Source organism: Diospyros lotus, chromosome 1, assembly GCF_014633365.1.
Source record: "Diospyros lotus cultivar Yz01 chromosome 1, ASM1463336v1, whole genome shotgun sequence".
NCBI classification, from domain to species: domain Eukaryota; kingdom Viridiplantae; phylum Streptophyta; class Magnoliopsida; order Ericales; family Ebenaceae; genus Diospyros; species Diospyros lotus.
Window position 1 is genome coordinate 22,039,088 of NC_068338.1, and position 19,369 is coordinate 22,058,456.

At 33.6% G+C, this 19,369-nt stretch overlaps 2 protein-coding genes and 1 pseudogene across 3 annotated transcripts; 2 read left to right on the forward strand and 1 right to left on the reverse strand.

Annotated features, from left to right (window-relative positions):
- Nucleotides 1–5,153: 5,153 nt before the first annotated feature.
- Nucleotides 5,154–11,830, forward strand: LOC127813088 (uncharacterized). Of its 2 annotated transcripts, none has more exons than XM_052353844.1 (4): nt 5,154–5,474; nt 6,226–6,350; nt 10,551–10,655; nt 11,153–11,830. In XM_052353844.1, exons 1-4 carry the CDS (start codon nt 5,397–5,399, stop codon nt 11,574–11,576), a joined length of 732 nt encoding a protein of 243 aa, XP_052209804.1. In that variant the 5' UTR covers nt 5,154–5,396; the 3' UTR covers nt 11,577–11,830. The 2 variants fall into 2 exon arrangements, with proteins under 2 accessions (XP_052209804.1, XP_052209795.1); XM_052353835.1 differs by having other exon boundaries at nt 5,438–5,577.
- A 1,247-nt stretch (nt 11,831–13,077) lies between these two features.
- On the reverse strand, nt 13,078–13,982 carry LOC127809354 (uncharacterized). The gene is made up of 2 exons (XM_052348133.1): nt 13,976–13,982; nt 13,078–13,436 (listed from the first exon to the last, which is right to left on the reverse strand). The coding sequence occupies exons 1-2, from the start codon at nt 13,980–13,982 to the stop codon at nt 13,078–13,080; spliced, it is 366 nt and encodes a 121-aa protein (XP_052204093.1).
- A 16-nt stretch (nt 13,983–13,998) lies between these two features.
- LOC127809424 (uncharacterized) lies at nt 13,999–16,583 on the forward strand (annotated as a pseudogene).
- The last annotated feature ends 2,786 nt before the right edge of the window (nt 16,584–19,369 follow it).

Consider the following 19,369-nt stretch of genomic DNA (forward strand, 5'->3'; position numbering starts at 1 on the left):
TTGAATAGATTATTTTTTCATTTAGTTCATTAATTTTAAACCCACTTTCTTAACCTACTAATTCTAAGCCTATTTACTTAGACTGCGTTCTCTTTGTTTTTTAATTTTTAATTTTGAGTTTTGAATTTATTTTTAGTTTTTTGTTTTGGTAATCTATTTTTAGAAAATTAAAAACGCGTTCTTTTTGTCATTTTAAAAAACTATTTTTCAAAACATAAAATTAGAAAACGCGTTCTCTTTGAAATTTTGAAAATATTTTTTTAATAATATTTTATTCAATAAATTTGATTATTAAGTAAATTATAAATATTTAATGTTAATATATTATTAAAAATATATATATATAAGTTAATGAATTTTGTAATATTTTTTCCATTACAATAATAAAATATGAATAAATAAATATGTTTTGAGTTTTGAGTTTATTTTAACTGAAAACACTCAAAACAACTTTTTGTTGTTTTAAGTTTTCTTTATAATTTTTTTTATTTTTAAAAATATATTTTTAAAAACAGTAAAAAGAACGCGTTTTCATTATTTTAGAAAATTGAAAACTAAAAATGACTTGAAAACAGTAAAGAGAACGCAATCTTAGCCTTTTTTTTTTTTTTTTAACTTAACCCACTAACTCTAAACCCATTTACTTAGTCTTTCCTTTTTTAATTTAACCCACTAACTCTAAGTCCATTAGTTTTCTCAATTATAATATCTAATGAATGTCAAAAAATATTTTAAATATAAAAAAATTAATTATTATTATTCTCAAAATACTAGAATATTACAAGTACAATTTGAACTGTTAGGTCGCACCCACATCTAAAAGGATGCGATTTGAAAATCTAAATTAATCCGGATTAAACAACATGATTTTTCACAATTTGACACTTAAAATTTATAAATAGTACCCCTTTAATTCCATTTTTATTAATAAAAAAATAAAATTCAAATTAATTGTTTTCATACATTCCTTCTCTCATACACTTTCTTACTATATAATCCTCAATTACTTTTAAGTGTACGAGATTCTAATCTATTTCCTCCGATCAAAAAGAATACGTTCAAGTTTGGTTTTGTCTAACAATGTTAGCATTGTGTTATACTAATTTTTGAAAAAAAAGTATTATATCTTGGGATACAGACAAGGTTGTTAAAATCGGGATTTTAAGTGGGATCGACAAAGGGTCCATAAAATCGTATCGTAAAATCGAATCGTAAAATCGTAAGATTTTAGAGATAATTAAAAATACCCTTTAATTCTTGTAAATATATGTTTATAATAACATAATTTTGTAGAAAATGAATTAATATCATTTAATAACCTAATTATTCCTTATTATAATTCAAAAGATGATATTTCCAAAATATAGCTCAAAAACTAGCAGGTTGGTATAGGCAATTTAGAGGTAAAATATAGCTTAAAATTCTTTAGAGGATGCTTCCAACGTCTTCCATTAGATTTAGATTGCAATTTTTTCTTGATTTAACATTGATTAAATCAAGTAATATCCCGATTTGGAGTTGGGTGGTCCATTAATTAATTACTTGTTTGTCTTGATTTACTTATGCAATCAATGTTAAATCAAGTAAAAATTATAATTTAAATCAAGTAAATTGGAATTTATGCAATTAATGTTAGATGCTATGTGACATTGGAACTTATGCAATCAATGTTAAATCAAGTTCCAATTTAGAGGCAAAATATAACAATTCATTGCATAAGTTCCAATGTCAGATGCTATGTGACATTGAGACGTTGGAAGCATCCTCTAAATTACAACTTAAATCAATGGAGGTCTTTGAATCGTAAAATCGTTTGGGGATCTCTGAAGCGTAAAATCGTAAAATCGTACATGTAAAATCGAGATTTTATAGGATTTTATCCCAAATTGGATTTTACATTGGATTTGAATCGTTTGGGGGTCTTTGAATCGTAAAATCGTAAAATCGTACGCATAAAATCGGGATTTTAACAACAATGGATACAGACATCAATTGATCCTATTAGCACCGTTGTGGGGGGTGAAATATATTTTAAGGAGATTTGTTTCGTCACACTTCACTTCATTCTGATTTTATTTTCTATTTTCAAATCTTCATTCTTTATAATTATGCATTTTATTTTTATTGTTAATTTGCACATTTTCCTTAGTGAAAATCAAAATTCAGTGAAAATCAAAATTTCAACAACATTCTTAAAGACAAAAGTTTGTTTATTACAATATTTTTATATTGTGTACCTATAATTTATTATTTGTCAGCTGCAAGCTGCAAACTAGTGGGGGGAATGGACCAGCTATTGGTTTTAATTCATTTATTATGCGTTCGCTCTCCTCGCATGAGGCACTTGAGTAATTTAAAGACACGTAATTCAAGCGTGGATAGTAAAAAATACTATTTTAGCTCTGATTCTATTTTTTATTTTCAAATTTTAATTTTTTATAATTGTGTATTTTAATTTTATTATTACTTTACACATTTATCTAGTCAAAATCAAAATTTTGACAACAATTACAACTACAAATGTCGCATTGGTCCACTTTGAAATTAAGAGCATGACCATGAACTAATTTAGATATGTATTATCGGGAAGTAAGCAATGGGCTATTTTATATTTGGACAATTTAAATTATGGCGGTGACTTGTTGGGTTTGAGTTGAATTGAGGGGCGGCCAAGTACCTTGGAGGGGTGGCCAAGTCTTATATAACAGTGGCTCGTGCGAGGAAAAAAAATTGAGATGATTTTGCTAGATTATAATGATTATGTGTGCCGGGCTCTGTTTTGTAGTTGGATAATTAGAGTTCTTAGATTGTGTAGCAACCAATAATAATCTAAAATGATTGAGGCCAGTGTTGATTTTTCAATAATCTAAAAATTAAAACCTAATAATTATCAAACACTACAAAATAAGTATTTATCAAAAATTTCTTAATTTATTATTTACGTATACACATAATAAAAAATAATATTTTTTTATTCACTTGAGAGATGTTTGTTAATCAAGATAAGATGGAGGAAAGGTATTGTATGGGAAGCATTTTGGATATTTGGTCTTTCCAACGTGTTTGTTAAGGTTATCTGACCATTTTCTGAAAAAGTATCACGTGACCTCTTATCGCTATCTTTCAAGATAAATTTATCCGATCTCTCTTCTCGGATAAATTTATCTGTCTTTTTCAAAATATGACTCAATTACTTATCTGCCCCTTGTAAGATAATTAATGTCATTTAATGCATTTTAAATATTTAAATTTATTAAAAAAAATTATTTATTTAACTCTTATAATTAATATTATTTAATATATTTTAAAATTATTATATATTTTGACAATTTTTAAAATTTAAATGACATTATTCAGTTTATTGATTTTTAAAATTCAAATTTCTCTCTCTATATATATTTTATTATCTAATATAATTCATTTCATCAATTTTTAAATTATTTTATTTAATTTTATATTTTATTATCTATTATGAAAATATATTTTTGTCATTTTTAATTATCTAGATGGAATTATTGTAATTCTAACAATTATTATTTATACTCTTTTTAAATTTATTTTTGAACGTGAATTTAGAAAATAAAATATTATTTTTAATTTTAATCTTAATTTTTTTACAATTCATATTAATCATAAAATACTATTTTAATCATAAATTTGGTAATAGGGATATTTTAGTGAAAAAACTCTTATTTTGGTACTTATCATATGTATTAACAAACACATGGAAAGAAAAAGTACAGTTATCAGTGGATTCTAAAAAATTTAAGAAATAGTCTAATAGAAATCTTTGAATGCTTATCGACCTTATCTTGATCATTCCATATCTTGGTTTAGAAAGTATCCCAATCTTATCGTGATACCACATTATCTTGCTCATTTTAACAAACGCCCCCTTAGGGTATCCGAACTTCGCCCGACTAATTCTCAAGAGTAAGTGACATTTTTCTTGATGTATTTTTTAATTAAATTCAAATGCGGTCACAATTTATACACATTCAAAATTAGACATTTAATTTAATCCATATGAGATTTGTCTTTTAGTCATACTATTGTCGTTTAAATCACCGTATTGATTCGAATTCTGATATTTTATGTGAAATTCTAAGTACTTTATTATTGTGTCATGTTCGTGAGCGCGCACAAATAACACATTTAATATTACCTAGTAATGTATTATTATTTTAAGTATTCTATTTACAATGTCAAAGTTTGAATTTGAATCTTATATATTTTTTTTTTTTGACAACTAACGAAAAATTTGTGACATGATTTTATGAAATGAGTTATGACCGTAAAAATGTTGACTTTTGTAGTTTTCGTGCATGGGTTGACAAATAGGATATTTTTTTTCTTAATATAGTGTTTTTGTTAATTAATACACGTGTTAAAAAAATAAAATATAAAAATTATTTAAAATAAAATATTTTTTATTATATTTATTAAATTTATTTGATAATTTTTTTAAAACAAATCACATAATTTTTTTTATCTAGAATCATTAAAAAATAAGAAAAATAATTCATATGTCTTTCAATATATTATAAAAAATTTAATAAATAATATAATAAAAATGATGAAATATTTTTTAATCTTATTTTGATTATTTTATATTTTAATTTAAAAATTATTATTACTTATTTTAACAAACATTATTTAAATGAATAATTATTTTATCTTCTCTTCTTTATCAAATTTCAAAGCTACCCTGCACATTTTTTTAAATAATATTTTACTTAATTTTTATTTGAAATAATAAGCAAAATGATTTACTTGAAATAAAAATTGAACGTAAATATTGAAAATTTCATTATTTTGAGGAGGATTATTTTATAAATAAAAATTATTTTCGAAAAAAGATGAACAAATATTTTACTTAAAAATTATTATATTTTACAAAAAAAATATAGAACTATTAAAAAACATTGAAATATGAGGACATATTGTATTGTGAAATATAAACGGGGCTTGAATTAAATAATAATGAAAATTATGGAAGGAAACCGACATTAAAATGTGTAGTTTTTATTTATTTAATTAATTATAAATAATAAGGATTGTCTAATTAAGGAGGAATAAGAAATGGAGGTCGTTTGTCTCTATTTATTCATTTATTATGTCCTCCACATCTCTCTCTCTCTTTCTCTTTCTCTCTCTCTCTCGGGATGCGCGAGGAATTATGCTTTAGCATCTCCCTCTCTGTCTCTGAGTGTTAAAAAGAAAAGAAAAAGAAAACAAACTCTGGGCCTTTCTTGACTCCCTCTCTCTCTCTCTCTCTATCCGCATTCAAGATTGAGTATATAGTTGAAGGTTTGAACCGAACGTCTCCCTCCCTCTCTCTCTCTCTCTCTCTTCGCCCTTCGCCGTTGGTTCTTGGATCTATTTTTATCGGCGTCATGACTACAGTCATGGAGATCGCTGGCCAGCAGCAGCTGACCGACGGCGTTGCCGATCTATCAATACAACAAGGACAGGTATCTTTCGGTCATGTTTCGCGTCTGGCTTTTGCATTTCGCGATTAGCAAAAATTCTGGAGCAGATCTTGTTTGGTTCTGTGGAAAATTGAGGGGGAAAATGGTAAAGCGAGAATTACCTTTTGAATCTTTTGTGTTTCTTTTTGTTTTCTTGTTTGGTTCTGTGGAAAATTGAGGGGGAAAATGGTAAAGCGAGAATTACCTTTTGAAGCTTTTGTGTTTCTTTTTGTTTTCTTGGATTACAAAGGACAATAAAAGGAAAAGAAAGAAAAGAAGAGTTGTGCCGGATATTGGATTTGGCTTCGTTATTTAGTTCGTGAAGGAAATTTACGCTATGTTGGAATCGGGACTTGTGAACGGAAAAAAATGAGGGAAAAAGAAAACAATTCAGGGAAAAATAAGTGGAATAATTGAAGCTAAACCTATTTACTCTCTTGCGGGAAGCAAGGAGGAAGAAAGAAGATCAATAGATATTGGTGAATGAAAGCTATTTCTTTTTGATTGAATAGTTTTTTAATTGTTATTGGATCTTTCTCTCTCTTGACAAATTGTGATCCCGGAGATATCATGGAATTTTGATCCTTTTCTGCTTTGCCTTTTTGTTCGTTGATTTTCTTGGCAACCGAAGTCCTTAGCATAAGGGCATTTCTACTTTGCCTTTTTGTTCGTTGATTTTCTTGGCAACCAAAGCTAGCATAAGGGCAGGTTATGTCATTGGATCTCTTAATTATGATGTGATTTTGATTTTCAGATGGAAATGGCTCCATCAAGTCAACCGTCCGGTAGCACCAATCATCATGGGGTTTGTGCAATCTGTTTGAACAAGATAGTGCTGGAAGAGACCGCCCTTATCAAAGGCTGCGAGCACAGCTACTGGTTTGTCTGAATAACATCTCCATTTTTTTACAATTTGTTATACGGCTTGACTTGTGATACTTTTTGTATGCTCCTGCTTTTGTGGGTTGTAGTTTTGGTGGGAAACAAGTTGTTCCTTCTATAATGCTTTAGTATTATTTTTAATATTCATGGGTGAAGAAAACGACAAAATGTGCCCCCGCGCGCGGGGGGGGGGGGGGGGGTTGGAGCCGTGTTTGCGTGCAAAATTAGATTCCTGTTTGAAACTGCTAATCTTGTTAGGGTTTCTACTTTCTATATGTCATGCTGATGAGTGAACTATCTTGGTTGAAGAAAGATGCAGATCTTTGATCGCTATCTTTATTTCTATCCATGGATATACCTATTTATACGAAGAAAGATCGATCTAAACTATCCTTTATTAGCATAGATATTTCTCTTTGACAACTATGCCAATCTTTGTTGTTTTGGTAATGTGTGTTTGCACTTCAAAGATGAAGGTTCGGAATTTTTTATCTTGTGTCTTATTACCATAAATGCTAGGGTTGTGATACCACCCTTGGAACCATTAATTGTGTGAGACATCCCAATTCACGAGTCAAAAACAATCTGGTTATGTGTTTCAAAGCCTAAAGGGGCATTGAACCTGTCAGGTGACAAACATACGAGGCCAATTGCAACTAAGAGTTAGGGTTTCAGCAACTGGAAAGGCTCAGTTAAGGAGGTCTAGGATTTGGTCAATGGCCAAAAGAACCCATATATCCCAAAGGAATACAGAAAAAGGAGAGAGAGGAAGGAAGAAGGGGCGGGAGGGATGAGGAGGAGGAGGACGGGCTGAATCGGAGAAGGGAATAATTGAACTTTTTGGAGTTCACTGTTGATGGCCACCACTGTAACTTCCGTCACTTCCTTTCCTTCTGAAACCACCAAGATAGGGTGGAGAGATGGTGATTCAAAAGAAGACTTGAACAGAAGCTAAGGTCCCCCCTAGCCAACCCCCACCCCTATGAATAGAGAGATATTATGAGAATGAAGGAGATAGTATGCAGTATTGTAGAGAGAGAGAGAGAGAGAGAGAGAGAGAGAGAGAGAGTTCCATCCATTTGTGGGGTTTATAGTTCCCCCTCCTTGTAAACCTTAACAGACCCTCTGTGGCCGTTTTAACTTGCTTAAGGCCTGCCTTGGAGTAGGACTTGTGTCCATGAAGGGGCCTTTATATATATATGTATATATGCCTTTTTTTCCTAGGCCTAACAATTATGGTAAATAAATTTATACCTTGCTCAAAACATCAATAAGAGTATGAATTTTTATTATGAAACAAGAATAACTATAATCTGGTTAGTGTAATTTAATTCCGACCTTTAAGTGTACCATGACCCAAGTAGCATATTGACTATGCCTACCCTCGTGTATTGCCTATCATGCGGAGTTGTGGGCCCTGTCCTTGACCCATAGCAAACTGTGATCCTCACAACTATTAATGTGACCCATGTTAGGTATAAAACATCCCACAACTTTTGGTGTTTTATGGTTCTCCTGCTAATAATGAGCAAGTATTTTGGTTCATTGATGAGGTGGTGGTGGATGTGCAGAATTGAATAGTGCATGTCAAATCCCCCTTACAATGGTTTTATGTGGGTCCGTCTTCCTACTTTCCTAGACAATTTGCAAGAACATTGTTCATAAGAGAGCTAATAAATGTATTTTAATGATTATTTCAATAATCTAGCCTCTAGTCAGTAAAAGAGACAATAACATGGTGACAACCAATGTACTTGTTGGCAACTTTGTGAGTGGACTTGGATTTATGGTCCAACTTTGTATCATGCGGATGATTCACCATTAATTGGATAGTTGATGAATTTGAAGTTGCTTTGCTTTCTTATTTTATCTTTTTCTTCTGTCATAAAGTGGGTTAATTTGCGTTAAGTTGATGAATTTGGAGGTTTCAAAACTGAACAGGGAGCATATTCTTGCTGACAAGGATGTTGACTCTACAGGGAGTATATATCATAGAAAAAATGGCTGAAACAATTTTCTGGAAGAGAGTTTGTTAGGGTCTTGTCAATTATAAGATTGATTTCACAGCTAATCCAATTAAACACCATTAAGTCTTCAGACATAATCTATAGGAAATAAGAAATATGCTATTGGAGCTTTGATGATTTGGATTTATTACATTATGTTTTGATACACCTATAGATCTGTAAATCTAGTGAGATGAACCTGATTTTACTCGGCCTGCCTACTTTACCAAGGCATATGGAATAGCTTTGCTTTATGTTTTCAAATTTAGTATTTGATCAGTGAGAGTTTTATTTTACAATCGCCTGGTTCCTAGTTGCTGACTATAGTTGTTCTGAATGTTGGTATTTGAACTTTGGATTTGCAGAATTCGGCTTTTGGTCAATATCTTTAGTTTTGGGGTTCCTTATGCAATAACCCAGTTTTTTTATACCAATAGCTTTGTTTTGAAATTTGAATTTTAGATTTACAGTAGATGCTTTTGTTAAAATCTTTTGCACGCAATTTCCCATCCCTGTTGCCCACAACACACAATGGAACATTATGTTTATGCAGTTTTTGTCCTAGTCAAGAATGTAAAGAAACCGTAACTATCTTTATTTTTTTCTGAAGTATGCTTTCTTCATCTCTGGAATTGTATGGCTACCATTTATGACTGATATATTTTCTAGCTTGATTTATGGGGGGGGGGTCATAGTTTTAGTTATACCATATACCATGTCTTATTGAGTTGGCTTCTTATATAAAATTTCCTAATGGAACCACGTATGAACCACCTGCTGCTAGGGGAATCTAGGGTCAGGTGTGATAATCCTGTAGGCCTTCAAAAAGAAATTAATTCTTATCTGAAAGAGCTGCAAAACAGCAAAGATCTAACTTTACTAGTAGACTGGAAGAAGAAAGTGTAAACTATCAATTCACAGGCATTTGGATGAGGTGGTGATGAGTTATAGTTCTATTCTAGCAAGACCCATCATTTATTGTTGCTTCCCTGCATCAATTCTTTGAACTTCCATTGTTGGTGGTTCCAAAATAGTGAATCTTCCTTGAAGCTTGATTTGGCTATTAAGCTTAGTGTGTGAACTTCATCTGATGAGGTGAAATTTTAATATTTCGATAGATTGGTGAAGACATAAACTATCACCTCTCCGAAACTTTGTTCCAGTTTCAGTTCCTTCTGATTTCTGGCAGCACTAGAAATTCTTTTATGTTTTTTTTTTCTTTCTATGGTGCTATTGATCAGTAGATTTCCAGAGTTTTCTTGAATGCAGTAGTTGTTTATTGTTTTTACCTGTTGAATGTGCATTTCACCCCACTTGTGAGATGTGTGGTAAATTGATGGCTGTATGCCTTTCATCTTTCAAGTTCATCTATGAGAATCAATCTGAGAGTGAGCCTGGTAGCAATATTAAGATTGCTCTTTTGTGACTAGACGTTCACAGGTTTGGTTTGTGGGATCATACTCTTTGCAAATAAATAAATAAAATAAAGCAAGTGGAAGTGTACAAATAGAACCCTTCCTTGACCCTTTCAAAATGAGGAGTCTTGTGTATTGGGGACACTTGTATGAGAACCTAGTCATGAGTATTGAGTTCCTCTTTATTCCTATATTTTCTTTTGGGATATCCTGGAATTCTATTTGGAACTCAATTTATTACAATTTAATATGTCAAGGAATATGCTATAAAGATGTCACCAATTGACCTTTTAAGAGAGGTAATGGTGCTTGTGGCAATCCCAGTGTGCATTGCGATTGCTTCTGAATTCACATTAGTTTCAAGGTTGGGAGACCTAATTGAAGACGTGGTCATTCATAGTAGAAGTAGGAGATCCAAGTCTCTCTTCCCCACCCCCAGCACGCAGGCATGCACACACAGCACACTGACATGCTCATGCATGCGCACACAAATTCATCTTATAACATTAGCTTCTTATTTTTTTTTTTTTAAATATCTTTTTGCATTTCTTTGTTTAAGCCTCAACATGGTTGTTCAATGAGGATGTTTAACCGATCTGATCTTGCTTTTTCATCATTTAACCGATCTGATCTTGCTTTAACCGATCTGATCTTGCTTTTTCTTGTGCACCTTTTGATATCAAATAATATAATGGATCACAATGTTATGTGCTAATATCTTCTTTTTATGAATGACATCATAATATGGACTGTTTAATTTTTTTTTCTCTGTGTAGTGTGACATGCATCCTTAGATGGGCGACGTACAGAGAGAAACCAACATGCCCTCAATGTAAATTTCCGTTTGAGTTCCTCAATGTCCATCGCTCACTTGATGGCAGGTATGGAAGCAATTCCCCTCTCTTGCAGTTTTCCTTCATCTAGTTTTTTTGGGGAAGTCATATTAAGTAGTGTGAAATATCTAAAAAACATGGTAATAAAGAGAAATGATTTTGTAAGCATAATTATTACACTGGGTGATGCTTGTGGATTCATGTATACATCAGGAAATGAACATTGGGAATCCATTAAGCACACCTCTCTAAGGTTTAGGTTTATGATTGCTGCGAAATTTGACAATGTTTGGCCTAGTTTTTTTTTTTTTTAATTTTTAATTTTTAATCGAACAAGTGACCTAGTTGATGCAGCTTATGTTACAAGAAGGATAATTTGATCACAAAGCTCTTGCAACATTCAGATGTAATTGAAATATAGATATGAATGTGCATTAAATATTACTGAAAATGTTTCATACAAATCAGACTATTATAATTGGGACCTTTTTTCATGGATGTTGAGTAACACTTGTCATTGAAATGCCCTTATTCTATTTGAACAGCCTCCATGATTACATGTATGAGGAGAGTGTTTGTCTGCTTCTTCGAGCCCCATGGTTCAAGCCCTTGAATGTGGAGGATCGGGAAGAGGTTTATGATGAAGTGGATGATTATTATCCATTTGATGATGATGAGGAGGACTTGCATGAAGTTTACTTGAATCACTCGTCAAGTCTTCGCATTGGTAATCGGAGGTGGGGGGATAATGGATATGTGAGGGCAGGAAGACAAGAAGCAAGGCCAGTCTATCGGCCAAATGCACAAGCTTCAGGCGCTGGCCCATCACGAGAGCCTAGGAAAAAAGAAGCTGCCCCAAATGAGGCTGTAGTGGGGAGACGGGCTAAGAGGGCGCTGAAGCGTGAAGCTGCCGATAAGGCAGCTGCTGCAAAACATGAGCAGCATCTCCAGAGGCTGGGCAGGAAGTAATTCCTTAATCAACACCCCCCCCCCCCCCCCCCCCCCCCCCTCTTTCTCTTCCTCCCTCTCCTCTCTTTCTCTTCCTCCCTGTACAGTTGTTTCCCTCCAAGTTTGTGTAATAATGAATTGTAGTTGGTTAGATTTCTTCGGCAGAAATGGGCTGTGAACAACTGCCTGGCTGATCTCCCCAAGATTTACATATGTGATTATTGTATAATTCTGGTTAATGTTTTCTGTTCAATTTCCTTGTGCTGTTCAGTTTTCAGTGTTCTTCCATATTCTTGGATGTCTTTGATTTGTTCCGGGAACCACATTATGGACTTGTTAAACAAGAAACACGTAGTTTCTTTAAACAGAGGCCGTGCCCTTCGGCAACTTTGTTCTTGCCTTAAATCATAAACTCTTCTCAAGTACAAATGACTTCCGCGGTTCTTCAACACTCTTTTACATATCTCATTTCATTTTACATTTGGTGCCCTTAATGATGAGATGCTTGCTCATGAGTAAATTTAGTTTGTAATTTTTTTATAAATGGTTTTTATGTATTTTCAAAATGATTTTGGTGACCACCGTCGCTTCAGGTTTATTTCATTGTTAAAGCTTTTTTTTTTTTTTTGTGTTTTTGTTTTTGGTTGGGATTTAAAGCATTTCTTTTAGCTCCATGTTTTCTAGCCTGTACGGCCGTGGTGCATTAGCAGACCCAGCTAGCCCATGATTTGGTTCACTGGATACTTGAGTTACAATAATAAAAATGTTAATGGCTATGTGCTTTTGGTTCACTAGCTTTTGGAGGAAGGGGATTGGTCGCCTTCCATCTCCTTTCCCTCTTCCTTTTAATTTCTTTCAAACAAGGGTCCTTTCTTTCTCATCTTTCTCAATCCAAACATGGCCTTACTCCATTATCTTTGGAAGAGATTTTATGAAATCATGTAATAAAACGCTGATGTAGGTTGATTCTTCTTCTATCTATTATGCATATGTTATAATGTCTTTTAAACATTCATTATAGAGTTAATCTCATTTAGTGATAGCATTTTCTTGATTTATGCCTCAAGAGTATGTTGCTTTATCGTCTATGTTGTGGTTCTTTAGTTGTCTTTGGTGCTTTTCTTTGACTTTTTCATCATTTTGTATACGTTGAGATTTATTGATTGTCTTTTTGACAAATGTCCTAGTGTTGATCTTGTGTCACTTTTCTTAAATTCTTCTTTCGTGTCTAGAAATTTTTTATTTATAAAAAAAAAAAATCATAAAAATGAAAATGCAAAGGTGTTCCCCTTTTATCATTCTTTCTTCAATTCAAGAAAAAATTAGAACGAAAATATGGTTGTCAATTGAAGTACAAAAATCGCATATGTAAATCTTGGAAAACTACTTACAGGAAAAAAATATTGGGAAACTAGTGATTAATCCAATTCACACCCAAAAGTGTAACCAACTACTGTGTCACTATTACACAAACTTGGAAGGAAACACTGCACAAAGGGCCCATGAGTTTTCCCGCCCATCCTCAGCAGATGCCGCTGGTATTTTGAAGCATCTGTCTTACCGGCAGCTTGTGCTTCAGCGCCCTCTTTCCCCTTTTCCCCACTGCAGCCTCGTTTGGGGCAGCTTCTTTTTTCCTAGGCTCTTGTGACGGGCCGGCGCCTGAAGCTTGTGCATTTGGCCGATAGACTGGCCTTACTTCTTGTCTTCCTGCCCTCACATATCCATTATCCCCCCATCTCCGATTACCAATGCGAAGACTTGACGAGTGACTCAAGTAAACTTCATGCAAGTCCTCCTCCTCATCATCAAATGGATAATAATCATCCAATTCATCATAAACCTCTTCCCGATCCTCCACATTCAAGGGCTTGAACCATGGGGCTCAAAGAAGCAGGCAAACACTCTCCTCATACATGTAATCATGGAGGCTGTTCAAATAGAATAAGGGCATTTCAATGACAAGTGTTACTCAACATCCATGAAAAAGGTCTCAATTATAATAGTCTGAATTGTATGAAACATTTTCAATAATATTTAATGCCCATTCATATCTATATTATAATTACATCTGAACGTTACAAGAGCTTTGTGATCAAATTATCCTTTATGTAACATAAGCTGCATCAACTAGGTCACTTGTTCAATTAAAAATTAAAAAAAAAAAAAGGGTCAAACATTGTCAAATTTCTCAGCAATCATAAATCTAAACCTTAGAGAGGTGTACTTAATGAATTCCTAATGTTCATTTCCTTGATGTATACATGAATCCACAAGCATCAGTCAGTGTAATAATTATGCTTATAAAATTATTTTTCTTTATTATCATATTTTTTTATATATTTCACACTACTTAATATAACTTTTTCAAAAAATTGGACGAAGAAAAACTGCCAAAGAGGGGAATCGCTTCCATACCATACCTTCCATATGCATCAAGTGAGCGATGGACATTGAAGAACTCAAACGGATATTTACATTGAAGGTATGTTGGTTTCTCTTTGTACGTTGTCTATCTAAAAATGCATGTCACACTATACAAAGAGAAAAAAAAAAATAAAAACAGTTCATATTATGATGTCATTCATAAAAAGAAGATATTAACATATTATTGAACATCCTAATTAGACAAGTATCACCGGTTTAAACAATGCAATGCAATGCAAAAAAATGACCCAAATCTATGGAAATATTATATTTTCACCTTCTTAAGTAAGGTGCGTAAGGTAAACTTAGTAGCCAAAGCATTGAAGAAGATTCAATATTTTGAAACCACTAACGATCGAAGTTCAAAGAATTGAAGCATGTAAACCACCATAATTAACATCATGATCTTGCTATGGTCAAGCTATAGCACATTACCTCCTCATTCAAGTGCTTGTGAGTTGAAGGTTTGGATTTCTTCTTTCCCTCCATCAACAAGTTGTAATTCCGTACATGCCATGGAACTTTGAAACTTTTCTAATTTGTTAGTGTTTGTTGATTTTCTTTGCAACCAAAGCTAGCAAGGGTAGGATATACGAGTGTATCTCTTAATAATTATGTGATTTGATTTTCAATGGAAATGAAGAGTACTCCAGAAAGTCAACAATTGGGTTTACGCAATCTGTTTTAATAAGATAGTGCAGGAAGACAGTAATATTATAAAAGGTTGCAAGCATGCCAAGAATCACCGCTAGACTCACAAAAGAATCACTGTTAACCGTCCTGAAGAAATACAGAATGCACAACTGTTAAACTAGATCAGATTAAATTGATTACAGATTTCACATAATCAAATCCCCCTATCTAAATGTGATTTTCCCAAGAACTGAAAACCTAGTAAATCGATAGATGTCGTAAATTAACAACACATGAATAAACTCATAACTTAATATATGATCTCAAACAGACACCAAATTAACACTTAAACCTATCAAACACAAAACAAATCAAAAATTCATGTAACAGACAGGGATTTTAGTAGAAATTTTAACTCCATTCTCTGCTTGTATCATTATCCTATAGATATTTGGGTTGTCGTATATGAATGGAGCCCTGCCTTTGGATTGCGGAAGATGAAAGGAGTCCTTTGCGGATGAGGTGAAATTTTAATATTTCTATAGATTGGTGAAGACATAAGCTATTACCCCTCTGAACCTTTGTTCCATAAATTTTAATCTCTCTTCCCCACCCCCAGCGCGCACACACACACAGCACTGGCATGCGCACATGCACACACAAATTCATCTTATAACTTTAGCTTCTTTTTTTTTCTTTTTATAAATCTTTTTGCATTTCTTTGTTTAAACCTCAACATGGTTGTCTAATGAGAATGTTTAGGCGATCTGATCTTGCTTTTTCATTATTTAAAACTAATGATGTTAGACTGATTAAGTTGTATTTTCTTGTGCACCTTGCATATCAAATAATATAATAAATCATAATCTTATGTGCTAATATCTTTTTTTTATGAATGACATCATAATATGAACTGTCTAATTATTTTTTCTTCTTATGTAATGTGACATGCATTTTTAGATGGACGACATATAGGGAGAAACCAACGTGCCCTTAATGTAAATATCCGTTTTGAGTTCCTCAATGTCCATCGCTCACTTCATGGCAGGTATGGAAGCAATTCTCCTCTTTGGCATTTTTCCTTCATTTTGTTTTTTTAAGGAAGTCATATTAACTAATATGAAATATCTAAAAAATATGATAATAAAGACAAATAATTTTTTAAGCTTAATTATTACACTAGGTAATGCTTGTGGATTTATGTATACATTATTAGGAAATGAACATTGGGAATCCATTGAGCACATGTCTATGAGGTTTAGATATATGATTGTTGCAAAATTTAATAAAGCTTGATCTAGTTTTTTTTATTGAATCTAGGTGACTTGGGTGATGTAGCTTATGTTACAAGAAGGTAACTGGATCATAAAGTTTTTACGCACCAGTCAGATGTAACTGAAATATATATATATATATATATACACATGAATTTGCGTTAAATATTACTAAAAATGTTTCCACAAAATGCATACTGTTATAACTGGGACCTGTTTAATGGATGTTGAGTAACACTTGTCACTGAAATGTCCTTACTTTAGTTGAACATCAATCTATGATTGCATGTATAAGGAAAGTGTTTGCTTGTTTCTTCGAACCCCATGATTCAAGCCCTTGATTGTGGAGGATCAAGAAGAGGTTTATGATGATCTGGATGATTATTATCCATATGATGATGATGAGGACGACTTGCATGAAGTTTACTTGAGTCGCTCATCAAGTCTTCGCATTGGTAACCGGAGATGGCGGGATAATGGATATGTGCGGGCAGGAAGACAAGAAGCAACGCCAGTTTATCGGCCAAACGCACAAGCTTCAGGCGCTGACCCGTCACGATAGCCTAAGAAAAAAGAAACTGCCCCAAACGAGGCTGTAGTGGGGAGACGGGCTAAGAGGGCGCTGAAGCGTGAAGCTGCCGATAAGGCCGCTGCTGTAAAACATGAGCAGCATCTCCAGAGGCTGGGCAGGAAGTGATTCCTTCGGATGGAATCACTGTCGCCCCCCCCCCCCCCCCCCCCCTTCTCTCCGCCCTGTACAGTGTTTCCCTCCAAGTTTGTGTAATAAATGAAACTGTAGTTGGTTAGATTCTTCTTCTGGGCAGAAATGGACGGTGAACAACTGCCTGGCTGATCTCCCCGAGATTTACAATTCAGAGTATTGTTTTCTGTTCAATTTCCTTGTGCTGTTCAGTCTTCGGTCTTCGGCCATATTTTTGGATGTCTTTGATTGGTTCCGGGAACACATTATGGACTAGTTAAACAAGAAACTGCAAGGCGCGTAGTTTCTTTAAACAAGAGTCCGTGCCCTTCAAAAACTTTGCTTTTGCCTTAAATCATAAACTCTTCGGAAGCAGAAATCGCTTCCACGGTTCTTCAACAACTCTCTTACATATCTCACGCCATTTTACATGTGGTGCCCTTAAATGATGAGATGCTGACTTATGAATAAGTTTAGCTTGTAATTTTTTTATAAATGGTTTTTATATATTTTTAAAATAATCTTGATGACCACCAGCACTTCAGGTTATTTCATTGTTAAAGCATTTTTTTTTTTTGGGTTGGGAGATTAAAGCATTTCTTTTAGCTCCATGTTTTCTAGCCTGCACAGCCGTGGTGCATTAACAGACCCAGCTAACCCATGATTTGGTTCACTAGATACTTGAGTTACAATAATAAAAATGAAAATGGGTATGTGCTTTTGGTTCGCTGGCTTTTGGAGGAAGCGGATTGGTCCCCTTCCATCCCCTTCGGCTCATCTATAATGTGGTTCTTTAGTTGTCTTTGATGCTTTTATTTGGTTGTTTCGTCATTTTTTATTTGTTGAGATTTATTGATTGTGAGTTTTGACGAATGTCCAATCTTTATTAGTGTCATTCTTGTTATATTATTATTTTTTATTTATAAATTTTTTATTTACCAAAAAAAATCATAAAAATGAAAATGCAAAGGTGTTCCCCTTTATGGTTCCTTTTTCAATTCAAGAAAAAAATTAGAAAGAAAACATGGTTGTGAATTGAAGTACAAAAATGACATATGTAAATCTTGGGAAACTAGTGATTTATCCAATTCATACCTAAGATTCTAACCAACCACAGTGTGTCAACTATTACACAAAGTTGGAAGGAAACATTGTACAAAGGGCCCGTGAGTTTTCCCCGCCCATCCTCAGCAGATGCCGCTGGTGTTTTGCAGCATCTGTCTTACCGGCAACTTGTGCTTCAGCGCCCTCTTTCCCCTTCTCCCAACTGCAGCCTCGTTTGGGGCAGCTTCTTTTTTCCTAGGCTCTCGTGACGGGCCAGCGCCTGAAGCTTGTGCATTTGGCCGATAGACTGGCCTTGCTTCTTGTCTTCCTGCCCTCACATATCCATTAATTATCCCCATCTTCCGGTTACCAATGCGAAGACTTGACGAGCGACTCAAGTATACTTCATGCAAGTCCTCCTCGTCATCATCATATGGATAATAATCATCCAGTTCATCATAAACCTCTTCTTGATCCTCCACAATCAAGGGCTTGAATCATGGGGTTCGAAGAAGCAGGTAAACACTCTCCTCATACATGTAATCATGGATGCTGTTCAACTAGAGTAAGGACATTTCAGTGACAAGTATTACTCAACATCCATGAAACAGGTCCTAGTTATAACAGTCTGTATTGTGTGGAAATATTTTCAATAATATTTAATACAAATTCATATATATATATATATTTCAATTACATCTGAATGGTGTAAAAACTCTGTGATCCAGTTATCTTGTTGTAACATAAGCTGCATCAACTAAGCCGCCTAGATTCAATAATAAAAAAAACTAGGTCAAGCATTATTAAATTTTGCAGCAATTATATATCTAAACCTCAGAGACATGTGCTTAATAGATTCCAAACATTCAGTTCCTGGTGCATATATGAATTCACAAACTTCACCTAGTGTAGTAGTTATGCTTACAAAATCATTTCTCATTATTACTATATTTTTTAGATATTTCCCTACTTAATATGATAAAAAGATAGGATGACAGAGAACTGCTAAAGAGGGAATTGCTTCCATACCTACCATCAAGTGAGCGATGGACATTGAGGAACTCAAGGGGATATTTACATTGAGGACATCTTGGTTTCTCTTCATATGTTTCCCATCTAAGGATGCATCATGCATGTCACACTACACACACACACACACAAATTAAAGCAGTTAATATTATGATGCCATTTTTATGAAGAAGATATTAGCACACAATGTTGTAATCCATTATATTATTTGATATCACAGGGTCAACGAGAAAACATAACTTAGTCCAACATCATTAACTTCAAATGCTGAAAAAGCAAGATTGCATATCTTGAACATCCTAATTAGACAACCATCACGAGGTTTAAACAATGCAATGCAAAAAAAAAAAAAGATTCAAATCTATGGAAATATTATATTTTCACCTCCTCGAGTGAAGTGTGCAAGCTAAACTTAGTAGCCAAATCATTGAAAAAAATTCAATATTTTGAAACCACCAACGATCGAAGTTCAATGAATTGAAGCATGTAAACCACCATAATTAACATGATGATCTTGCTATGGTCAAGCTATAGCACATCACCTCCTCATTCAAGTGCTTGTGAGTTGAAGCTTTTGGATTTCTTCTTACCCTCCATCAACAAGTTGTAATTCCAGACATGCCATGGAACTTTGAAACTTTTCTTATTTGTTAGTGTTTGTTGATTTTCTTTGCAACCAAAGCTAGTAAGGGTAGGTTATGTGTGAGTGC